Source organism: Fistularia commersonii, chromosome 3 (assembly GCF_037954325.1).
Source record: "Fistularia commersonii isolate RoL2024-O1a breed Wild chromosome 3, RoL_Fcom_v1.0, whole genome shotgun sequence".
Lineage (NCBI taxonomy): Eukaryota > Metazoa > Chordata > Actinopteri > Syngnathiformes > Fistulariidae > Fistularia > Fistularia commersonii.
The window spans coordinates 17,037,451-17,049,405 of NC_141286.1; the positions used below are offsets into that span (position 1 = coordinate 17,037,451).

An 11,955-nucleotide genomic window follows, 5' to 3' on the forward strand; every position below is an offset into this window, starting at 1 on the left:
TAAAAAATCAAAAAATCCATGATAAGACTTTGGACTAGATGTTTTGCAAACCAAATTCCACTAAACGCCTTGAAATATTTTGTAGTTTAAATATCTGGATTCAAAATTGTTTCTTCAATAAAAGTGCTCATTGAGTGAATGGATGTGCAGTTGTTTGTGGGCCACTTGTTACTGCACACAATATCACTTGATAACATGTCACTTTTGAATGTCTTGACAGACTCAAAAGATTGTCAGAATTTTTCATAAATACCTGGTAAAAGATTCAAGATTTTGGAAAAAATCTGGCTTGAGTGAGCTTGTTTTGCTATTGGCTTTTTGTAGCAATATTAATTTTATGCACTGACAGTTTACAGTGAGTTCCTCTGAATGAGAGAAATTCTGAGGCAGAAATGGGGGAATAAATGAGGTTAACCTGGGTCATGAACACTGGAAAAGGCAGAGCTCAACTATTTTGTGAAATGGCTAAGTTTCAGGACATTTTCCTTATATCTGGTCAAGATAGGCTATGAATAATTTTGTCCTATCTTGCAAATCTTTGGATCATTTATACTTTTGTTGAAGTTACAGTTTGAAAGTAAGCAAAAGAATTGCATGAAATCATAACTTGGCTACCCAGAGGCCTGCCAAGACAGTAACTATCAACTTGGTTATTCTCTAGGCACTGCTCCATACTGGCTTGAAAACAGCATGTTTCAGGAGTCATATGAAAAAATGTGGGTACCCCTGATCATTTTCTAGATTTTCGTCTATGAATCATTGGTTGTTCAGATCAGCACTTTCAGTTATATATATCATAAAGCAGGCAGTGATATTTGAGGTGAAATGAAGTTTGTAGGATTTACGAGCAATGATTATTTAAACAAAAGTAGGCAGGTGCATGATTTGGGCAGCCCAACCGAAAAAAATTACATCGATATTTAGTAGGTCCTCCTTTCGCACAAATAACAGCCTCCTATAGCTTCCAATGAGGGTTTTCTAGCTCTAGATCTGCTGGCATTGTTTGGTCTGAGGGGGGAAAACCACATTTAAAAGGTTCAGTAATGACAACCCTATATATGGAGACCATTTAATCTTTCATTGGTAAATGAGACAGAACTACAAATCTATGTATCCACTAGTCTTTGGATGAATACCTTCGAAATTTTAAATTTGTCTTTGTACTCAGATCGAGATTATTAAAAATTAAGTTCAATAATGGGATGGGTGGGAGAAGCTCCAAAGCCAGAAAAGGTTATTTCACAGAATAAACATGGAATGGAAAGCCTAAAAAGTTAACTTTTGTAGGAGTGAGCTTAGCAGAATGGAAGCTGAAAATTGTAACAGAAAGCCCTGACAGCCACAGAATGCTGGTACAAATGCTGGAAGATCGAGTAAAAATTTGGCTATGGTAGGTCTACTGGACGAGTAACTTGTACATGGCTTCAGGACCTAAATGAAACAGCATTTCAGGCCACTGAGGTTATTTGCATAATGCAACTCAGCAGTGGCCAGTGAAGGGCCCATCAATGCAAACCCAGCATTTGTCCACAATGTCCATAGACATTCAGAAATTCAATATACAAAAACCCAGTCATGACCTTTGCTCCTTTCAGTGTGGCTGGTATGCATTCTATCATAGTGTTAAAGCATGCTTTTTTACAAAACAAAGCCGACTTGTTCAATTGGTCAACATTTTATTTGTCCATTTACTCAGATGGGCATTCAACTTTGCCGCTGTTTATATCATCAATGACATCATGAGGAGGACGGCCATCGATGGTGCAGCCAACAGACTGAGCAGTGCCCAGAATCTCCTTGATTGTACCTGAAGAGAAAGTGGACAGCTGTTAACTATTTATCATCTGCATTAAACAGATATTTTACATAAATTGTATAGCCACACTTGGGCTACATAAAGACTTTGAACTGATAATGTAATAAAGCTTGTGTTTCAGACTTTTCGGCACAGAGTTGTCCATTTGTTTGGGCAGCTCTGTTTCCTAAAGCCGACTTAATCTGAGCCCCCACTGGATTATACTCTGTCACTCATAAGGACAGGCATAGTGGCGGGAGGCTGGACAACATATGCACACTGATAGCCAACTGCCTATTAAAGCAGCATGATCAACTGGGTCAGCTACAAGGCTAATCAACACTCAATTGAACTGGTCGCCTCTGCATGTAATCCCTTTTCTTACCTGACAGCTCCCTGGCGATGGAGCGAGGCCTCATTACACGGGCAATCCCCACAATTTCGTCGAAGGTGACACTTCCACTGTGCTTGACTGCAAATGACAGGATTTACTTTTTTTAACCTCATTTTATTCAGTCATTGAAAGAAAAAAATAAAAGGGGTCACCACTCACTGTTCTTGACCTTCTTCCTGTCACGAGGAGGCTCCTTAAGAGCCTTGATGATGAGTGCAGATGCAGACGGCACAACCTCGATCTATGGATATGGGTGGTTAGAATCTTGTGGAGCCATGTTCTTTAACACTTCCCATTGCATTCTTACCGTTGCCTGCCTGTTCTGGATGGTCAGCTTCACTGTGATCCTCAAGCCCTTCCAGTCACCAGTTGCCTTGGCAATGTCATCACCAACTTTTTTGGGTGACTGGACAAGAAAAGCAAGGACTTTAAATTTAGCTGCTGGTGATGAATATATTGGTAAGGAATTTACAAGACAAGTGAGCTAATGCAAAAATGTGATTCAACAATTAAAAATAAAAAAGTTACTGGGTCTGTTCCAGACTTTTCGGCACAGAGTTGTCCATTTGTTTGGGCAGCTCTGTTTCCTAAAGCCGGGTTAATCTGAGCCTCCACTGGATTATACTCAGTCATTTGTATAGACGGGCATAGTGGCGGGAGGCATAAGCCTAACACAGACGACACTCACCAGACCCAGAGGTCCAATTTTGGGGGCAAGGGCAGATGTTGCTCCAACTTCCCCTCCTGTGCATCGCATGAACACTGTTTGAAAAAAAAAAAAGTTAATTCAGCTGAGTCAAATACCTAATTCACTACCTCACCAAGCCAATTTAGTGACCATCACAGACTCGAAAAAACTGAACCACCGGTGCTTAAAAACAACTCAAACAAGCTCTGCTAAAACTGTAAAATGCTCCTCCAGAGACGTTAGTGGAAGGAATAATTTTGAAATGTTCAATTTTAAGTTCTTTGGCACCTGTGGCTCAGTTGGTGCTGTGCATCCCTACAATCTGAGATCAGCTTTATTCCAATCTCCTAGCTAAAGTGTTCTTCTGACATTGGCTACCATCAATGATGAGTTATGCCGCAACAGATGGGCAACTGATCTTTAGTGTAAAGCACAGAAATTCCTACAAGTTAAGTGGAATTACCAGTAAAATGCAAAGGATTCTCACAGAGCAGATCTGAACTGCCTGCAAAGTTAGATGCCCACAGTACTCTGAGGCAGCAAATTCCGTACTTGATCCCTGTGACTTTTACTTAAAAATGTTATCATCTTGAGCAACCAAATCAAAATCTGGCAAAACAATTTACATCACATTCATCAATTTGATAACCATTTCACCACAAAGATAGGTGTTGTCCACTTGCATATGCAGAATTGTAAAAGTTTGGGTCACTTTATCAGCTTTTTAACTGAGAGCAGATCTTGACTACATATACATTAAGAGCGATAATACTCAAATGAGATCTTTATTTGCACTTGCGTTGTAAAGTAACTACATCTATTAATTAGATTAAGCAGACTTAAAAGTTGTTTCAATACAAATACGCATATTGACCCTTTAGAACTTCTATAAGTACCGATTAATTAGGTAAGTGCGGCTATGGAGGAAATGTTTAACGGCACAAGGCATTCGTGTTGCACTTATAGCTTGAACTCAAATCTTGACTTTTGGTCAAATTACATGGTATCATATAAATTTTTCACGTGCAGACGAGAACGACTGAAATTGAACATACTTTGAGGTTTAAAATGACATACTTGTTTATGAAAGTTTGAAATACTAAAGTAGCTTTCACGAGAACAACGAAACACATACGTTTCACTGGGCTGCTAAAACGACTGACACTAAAACCTTATTATCGAACGTCCTCAGTGAACACTAGCATGCTAAGCTAGCAGCATTGCTCGCTAGCCGATTAGCCACGTGGTGCACCATGCTCCCATCAACATCGCTACCGTTGGCTCAGCTCTTCAAATAGCAGTCACAACAGAAAGAATCAAATCTACTAGCGACGTTAAATATTTATATTTGACTTATTTTCTTACATCTTTACCGTCTCTTTCTGCGTCGCTCGTAGGCCGACACAGATGGACTCCATCTTGGCCGCGAACAAACGTCTGCTTTAACCAACGTTACCCACTTGATAATGAAAACATACCAACTTTAACCTCGTTGGGGTCGAATTTAGGAGGCATGGTGTTGCTGTGGTGGTTGAGCTCAGATCAGCTTGGTTGGTGAGGGTGTCGGATGAACCCGGACTCGGGACGACCGAAAAGAGTTGCACCTTCACCGCTTAAGCAAAAGAGAAAGGGCTGCTGACAGGGTGGAGCGGTATTTATACTCTTGTCAAATATCGCGATATCGCGTTTTCGCCATGGTCGCATACGAGCGGCACAAAGCACCGAGCCTTCCTCAAAACAATCCACAAAGCTACGTAAACAGTTTGCATTTTGAACGAAGGATCGTTAAACGATCGTTGTTTACGTTGTTAAAATTAAATTAAGCGACAAATAGATGAATAAATAAAAATAAGTCAAACAAAATCTGGTCAATTACTTTCAATCCATTAGAACAAAATCAGTCAACCAAAAATATGATATGCAAAACAAAAAAACACATAATAACCAAAATAAAACAACCGCAAACAAACAAACAAAAAATATTATGTACCAAGGTAACATCAAATAACTTGGTCAATGCCCAAATTATGAGGAAAAGAGAAAACAAGAGTCCTGTGAAGATTACATGAATAAAATGTGGAAATCGGCACAATTTAAAACATGTACGACTTGTACTAACAGGAAACGTATCAATTGCCAAGATGCACTTTGCAGGATATTCTCCTTTTGGGATCTATTTGTTAATATGTCTGACAAATGCTATTATTTGTTATTACAAGGCAAGATATTGACACTAAAATCAAGTGACTAACCATCAGACAGCACGCATTCATTTGAATAGACACACCACAAGGAATTCAAGTGAAATAAACATCAATCTGTCTGTGATAACTGTGTAATATATTTTTTTGCAACCTCTCTGCATTGATTGTTCTATCTCCTTGTCGAAAGGACTTTGAATAACTGATACAATGACATGTTTTTCTTAAATTAAAAATGAAGATAATAATGTATAAGAATAACAAAACATTTACGATCCCAACCTTACAGTGGACAGACAATAGATAGATAGATAGATAGATAGATAGATAGATAGATAGATAGATAGATAGATAGATAGATAGATAGATAGATAGATAGATAGATAGATAGATAGATAGATAGATAGATAGATAGATAGATAGATACTTCATTGATCCTGAAGGAACTATGGACTATGTCTTTTAACGCTAATGATTCTATGGTTAGATTGGTTCGATAACCTTTTAAATCAAATCATACAATCACATACATAAAAACGTATTTCATAATTGACATCAAATAAAACAGATCCTACAATGAGTTACAGCAATCCAATGCCAATGTACCACTTTCTGAGTTTTTGCAAGTAAGCGCCTTTATAAGGACGGATCGTAACAGCAATCTTTATCGGAAACGGTTTTGTTTTTGTTGTTATTGTTGAGGATGGTCTTGAGGTGAGAAAGTGGTAATAACCCCCAGGAACCATGGTAGGCCTTCCTCCCCAGACCCAGTCCAAGGCCAGGGTCTGGATCTCCTGGCCAATGGTGGATATGGCCTATTGCATCAGAGGTTGGTTCGTATACATGGGGAGTGGAGTAAACAGGGACAGAGGCTGTGTCTGCTTTTCCTCCAGCAGGACTCTGTTTTATTGGTTATATACCTTTTTCACAAGGAATGAACAATACATGAGATAAGATGAGATGAGAGATGAGAACAACCTTATTTATCCCGAAGGAAATTATTGTGCCAGTTTCAAGTAAAAAACACAACAGTAATAGATAATAGTAGAAAGGAGGAAAAATAAGAAATACAATGAAATATAAATTGTCTTAACTGTTGACTGTTAACTACAAAGATTTGAAGATTCCCTGCGGCTACATGCACTGAGAAGTACAGAACTGCACTTATATATGAAGTGTTACACATGAATAAAGGAATGTGGAATGGTACCTATCTTCAAGACCAGTCTGAGAAGGTCCAAGTCCGTTGCAGGACTTTAGGATGATTTAATGGGAGTGAGAGCATTAACAGAAGTGTGTCTTAGAAAGAAGTGGAAAATTACAAGGAGAAGTGGAAAAAGAAAGGGAAATCTTCAAACAATACGATGGTAACAGAAAATTGTCTGACAGTCATCTTATTTCATGTTTGTACATTCTTGACCCTGATCATTCATTCAGTCTTTCCTTTTCTATCTAAGGAACTAACATCTGGTTGTCATGGTCTGGGTGGATTACATGTTTAATTACACTGAAGAGGAAGAGACATACAGAGAGAGAGAGGAAGAGAGAGAGAGAGGGAGAGAGAGAGAGAGAGAGAGAGAGAGAGAGAGAGAGAGAGAGAGAGGGAGCGAGAGAGAGGTAGAGGGGAGATTTATTTGAGCAGATCTGCAAGTACGGGATAACATTATATAACTTTTTGAAGTTAATTTCATGTTGAAGTATTTTGCGATTTTGTTGGGTGTTTAAAGTTATTTTTCGAGCTGAGTGGGGGCTGAATTGCTGTGTGGGAGCTGAGCAGATGAATCCTCTGCAGTTGGAGAATATGCCTCATGCAATGAAGTGTTCAGAGATTGTAAAAAATATTCCTGAATGTAGTGCATGTTCCCTAAATGTGATCCTTTGTAATTCTGGTATTGTGTTGGTCTGTCTTGCATATAGAACCAATGATTTGCTGTTGTGATTCCTGCACGACTTTTTGACTCAGCGCTGCTCTACAGGAATAGCAACAGAACACAAGAGGGAGTAAGTGGGTGAGAAGCAGAGATCCTCGCTGTTGTACTGTTTAATATGCATGATGGAAATCTGTGAGGATCATCAGAGGATAGGCAGATATTCACAAAAAGATTGTTTTATCTTTATTTTCAGAGACAGTGATTGGAAATGTCACATTTGCATAATCCTGCCTCCAACAATAACAGCTTTATTTGTGAAATCACAGTAACAACAAAATGATTTTAACTGTCATGTCATGTTTTTGTGCGGCTTAAAAGTTCCGTCCATCTCTGTATCTCTGTATCTCTGTATCTCTGTATCTCTGTATCTCTGTATCTCTGTTTCTCTGTTTCTCTGTATCTATCTATCTATCTATCTATCTATCTATCTATCTATCTATCTATCTATCTATCTATCTATCTATCTATCTATCTATCTATCTATCTATCTATCTATCTATCTATCTATCTATCTATCTATCTATCTATCTATCTATCTATCTATCATATACATGTTTTATTTACAACATATCAGGAAATATTTTACAAAATATTAAATAAAAGTAAAAAAAAAAACAATCAGAAATTATTCAATGCATGTTAAAGTACTTAATGGTGGCATGATGGCAAAATGGTTTGCGCTCCCGCCTCACAGCAACAGGGAGCCTTTCTGCGTGGAGTTTGCATGTTTTCCTTATGGGTTTTCTTGGATTTCTTCTGGTTTCCTCCCACAGTCCAAAACATGCAGAGGGTTAATTGGAAAATTGCCCTGATGTGCCCCTGTCCATGGTGTACCTCTTGCCGACTCACCATATGACGACTTGGATAGGCTCCAACTAATGAATAAAGTGCTAAATATCACAACACCTGATTTCCTTTACTGCTACACATGAACAGGGTTACAGGGTGTTAAAATACACCATTTTTTCTCGGAAATTTATAAACTATAACATGTGTAAAAACCCCAAATCTTTCTGTGCACATATAGTGCTGTCCATTAGGAGATGAAATGAGCCCCTTGAAGCAACAGACTGCTTCTTTAGTCAGTGTATTTTGCTGGTCATGTCTTTAGATTGTGCCAAATAACCTTATATAGATTATGGAATTGCCCAGGGGTACAAAGCAAAGATAATGATGAAGCTTCAAAAATTTCTCACATTTTATGCAAAACAAATGTATGCATTCTTATCACAAGGTAAGACAATTAGTGATTAGACAAAAGAAAAACCTGAATATATGCATGTATATATGTCTTTATTCAAAGGGAATAAAAAAAAGTCTATAAGCTTGGAAGAATGCTTTGGTAGAATTTCCAATAATGACATATACATGTACATATACATATACATATACATATACATATACATATACATATACATATACATATACATATACATATACATATACATATACATTTCCCCAGTGGTTAAATATGTTTAAATTCAGATCACTGATGATGAGATTGATGTCCATTTTAAAATGTTTCTATCCTAAAGTAAGTCGACCTGTCTCTACATTAACAGATTAATTTTTCTGAAACTCATTAATTAATTACTCATTCTTTTTTTTGAAGGTGTGTGAAGATGTTTGCTTGGTGTGAACAAGTCCATTGCTGTTTGCCATGTGACACCAGCACGGCACACAAAAGAGTCCAATTTCATTGCTGCAGAGATGAAGCCTATGACGTAAGTACGTTTCCATGCCCTTGTTTTTCTGTGTGTATGAATACAGGCACAACAATTCCAACGGGTAGTCTCGGCCTTTATTTTAACTCAAACCAAATATTGAATTGGTTGATTGATTGTTAAGGCCAAGGAAAAATGTAATTTTTTTAAGATAAGATAGATGTTATCGATCCCCATGGGGGAAATTCTTTCGGTTTTAATTTATAAATGTATATGATATATAAATGTATAATTCATAAATAAATAAAGCTCCTCTTTTCAATACATCCAGCCAAATAGCTACTGGGACATGAATCCAGGCAAATGCACAGCTTTACATGTAACTGGATACAAAACAAGGGAAGAAATTGTATTTGGATTTTTTGTCAATTTGTTCATCAATAGTTGCTGGTTCAAACTCATTTGGCTCTGATTGGGATTGTGGGAGAAAAGTCGATACACAGACTTTAATTGTCTCCTCATTTAGAGCTAAATCCGCCCCTGAAAGTATCGAGTCAAACGGAAAGGACTGTAAAGAACATGTGTCCTATGTCAGGGCTTTGTATTTTCATGAATTTATGTGTCAAATTACATATTTTGATCTTCATAAATGTCCATTTTGTTATGACCAACAGTCATTTTAAAGCCAAAACTGTACACCAATGAAATGATCATGTGATTTATGTGAAATGTAAAGGACTTTACTTGAATTCTACATTTAAAAAATTAGATTGAAATAAGTAAGAAACAACCCAAAACTCTGACAGAATTAGGTGAAAATCAGAATAAGAATAAACTTTACTTATTCCCGAGGGGCAACTGGGGAAAATCATTCATTTTTAATCATTCATTTTAAAACAGGGACTCACACTACAATTTTTTTTAAAATAAATTTCAATCCATGATTATTGTACTATCAGACACGTGACTTTCCATCTGTGAAAAGATACCATGTTATACATCGTTTCAACAAAGGGTCTCTGACTGCTTTTATAATATAATTTTTGCCATTGTTCAGCCTTATAACAAAGACAACTGAAATATAAAACAGCAAATGAAAAAGACAGATCTCCTGCTCAAACAATTAATCAAAGCTATCAAGACTTTTGTTTGAATTTATCAATTAATTCATTTTTAATGTGCAAAGAACGCCTTTATATCAGGAGGACGTTTCAGTATGAGTGTCTCTTGTTTTCCTGTAGCGTGGAGAATCACATCCGGTATTACACTGAATAATGTTGATAATGTTGATAATGTTGATAATGTTGATGGGCAGCATAGTTCTTGCCAGAATTCCATGCAAAAAATTGAGAAAACACAATAACTTTATCGACACCAAAAAAAACCCAGAGCAAAATAAATCCATACATACATCACACAATATTGATGGTAACATAGAACTTTTTATAATTAAGTTCATAACATTTTCCTGTTGCTGAGTTGAGGCTTAAGGGTGGGACAAGTTTCAGGTTTGTTGGCTGGCCTCGATGGGGTTGACAGCTCGGCTCAGTGCTTGCCAGTAAATTGAAATCTGACTTTCAGCAAAACTTTTTGATTTGCATTATTGAATTTCTATTCAGTCCACTGCCACCACTTTTGCTTTTGCATCTGTGTTATTGCATCCTTTTTCACAATATAGTACTCAGAAAAATAAAGGGAACACTTAAACAACACAATGAAACTTCAAGTCAGTCACACTTCTGTGAAATCAAACTGTCCACTTAGGAACCAACTCTGATAAACAATCAATTTCACATGCTGTTGTGCAAATGGAATAGACAACAGGTAGAAATTATAGGCAATTAGCAAGACACCCCAAATAAAGGAGTGGTTTTCCAGGTGGTTGTCAGTTCCAATCCTTTCTGGCTGATGGTCTGGTCACTTTTTGAATGCTGGCGGTACACTCACTCTACTGGTAGCATGCAATGGACTGTACAACCCACACAAGAGGCTCAGGTGGTGCAGCTCATCCAGGATGGCACATCAATGTGAGCTGTGGCATGAAGGTTTGCTGTGTCTGTAAGCGAAGTGTCTGGAAGAAGGAGGCGCTACTAGGAGTCAGGCCAGTACATCAGGAGACGTGTGGGAGGGCAACAACCCAGCAGCAAGACCGCTACCTCCGCCTTTGTGCAAGTAGGAGCACTGCCAGAGCCCTGCAAAAAAAAAACTCCAGCAGGCCACAATTGTGCATGTGTCTGCTCAAGTGGTCAAATAGACTTCATGAGGGTGGTATGAGGACCTGATGTCCACACGTGGGGGTTGTGCTTACAGACCAACACCATGCAGGATGTTTGGCATTTGCCAGAGAACACCAAGATTGGCAAACTTGTCACTGGAGCCCTGCGCTCTTCCCATATGAAAGCAGGTTCAAACTGAGCACTGGAGTCTGGGGATGCTGTAGAGAACGTTCTACTGCCTGCAACATCCTCCAGCATGACCGGTTTGGCAGTGGGTCAGTAATGTTGTGGGGTAGTATTTCTTTAGGGGCCGCACAGCCCTCCATGTGCTGGCCAGAGTTGGCCTGACTGTCAACCTAGATGAGATCCTCAGACCCCTTGAGACCATATGCAGTTGCAGTTGGCCCCGGGTTTCTCCTAATCCAAGACAATGCATGGGGCCAGAATGTGTCAGCAGTTCCTGCAAGATGAAGGCATGGATGCTGTGGACTGGTCCGTCTGTTCCCCAGACCTGAATCCAATTGTGCACATCTGGGACATGTCTCACTTTATCCACTGACATGTTGCACCACACACTGTCTAGGAGTCGGTAGATGCTTTAGTCCAGGTCTGAATAAGAATAAGAACAACTTTACTTATCCCGAAGAAAAGTTTTGTGCCAGACTTACAAGAAAAATATATCAATAATAATAAAAGTAAAAAATTGTATAAACAGTAAAAAATAAGAGAAAAAGGGAGAATAAGAAATACAAATAACTATAGAGTGTCTTAACTAATGAAAAAATGTTGTACATGTAGCTGTTATGAAATATTGCACATTTATGAATGTATATATACAGATAAATTAGTGCAATTTAGATTATTACAATTTCCAGTAGGTGGGTGATTTTTTTTCTTTTTTTAGGTTTTAAGATTTTAAGATTCCCTGTGGCTGAAGGGAGAAAGAGGAGATCCTCCAGCAGACCATCTGCCACCTCATCAACAGCATGCCCAGGTTGTTATTGGTCATATAGGCATGTGGAGGCCACACACACTACTGAGCCTCATTTTGACTTGTTTTAAGGAC

The 11,955-nt window shown here is 38.2% G+C and overlaps 1 protein-coding gene and 2 non-coding genes across 5 annotated transcripts; all 3 read right to left on the reverse strand.

Moving 5' to 3' along the window:
* Positions 1-1,659: 1,659 nt before the first annotated feature.
* Positions 1,660-4,513, reverse strand: rpl12 (ribosomal protein L12). Of its 3 annotated transcripts, none has more exons than XM_086143881.1 (6): positions 4,356-4,513; positions 2,878-2,951; positions 2,497-2,595; positions 2,349-2,430; positions 2,181-2,267; positions 1,660-1,807 (listed from the first exon to the last, which is right to left on the reverse strand). In XM_086143881.1, exons 1-6 carry the CDS (start codon positions 4,390-4,392, stop codon positions 1,689-1,691), a joined length of 498 nt encoding a protein of 165 aa, XP_086000007.1. In that variant the 5' UTR covers positions 4,393-4,513; the 3' UTR covers positions 1,660-1,688. The 3 variants fall into 3 exon arrangements, with proteins under 3 accessions (XP_086000007.1, XP_086000008.1, XP_086000009.1); XM_086143882.1 differs by having other exon boundaries at positions 4,243-4,392; XM_086143883.1 differs by having other exon boundaries at positions 4,251-4,383.
* LOC147235696 (small nucleolar RNA SNORA65) lies at positions 1,927-2,053 on the reverse strand. The gene has a single exon (XR_015105977.1). It is a non-coding gene; the product is annotated as a small nucleolar RNA SNORA65 (small nucleolar RNA).
* LOC147235697 (small nucleolar RNA SNORA65) lies at positions 2,721-2,847 on the reverse strand. The gene has a single exon (XR_015105984.1). It is a non-coding gene; the product is annotated as a small nucleolar RNA SNORA65 (small nucleolar RNA).
* Positions 4,514-11,955: the final 7,442 nt, after the last annotated feature.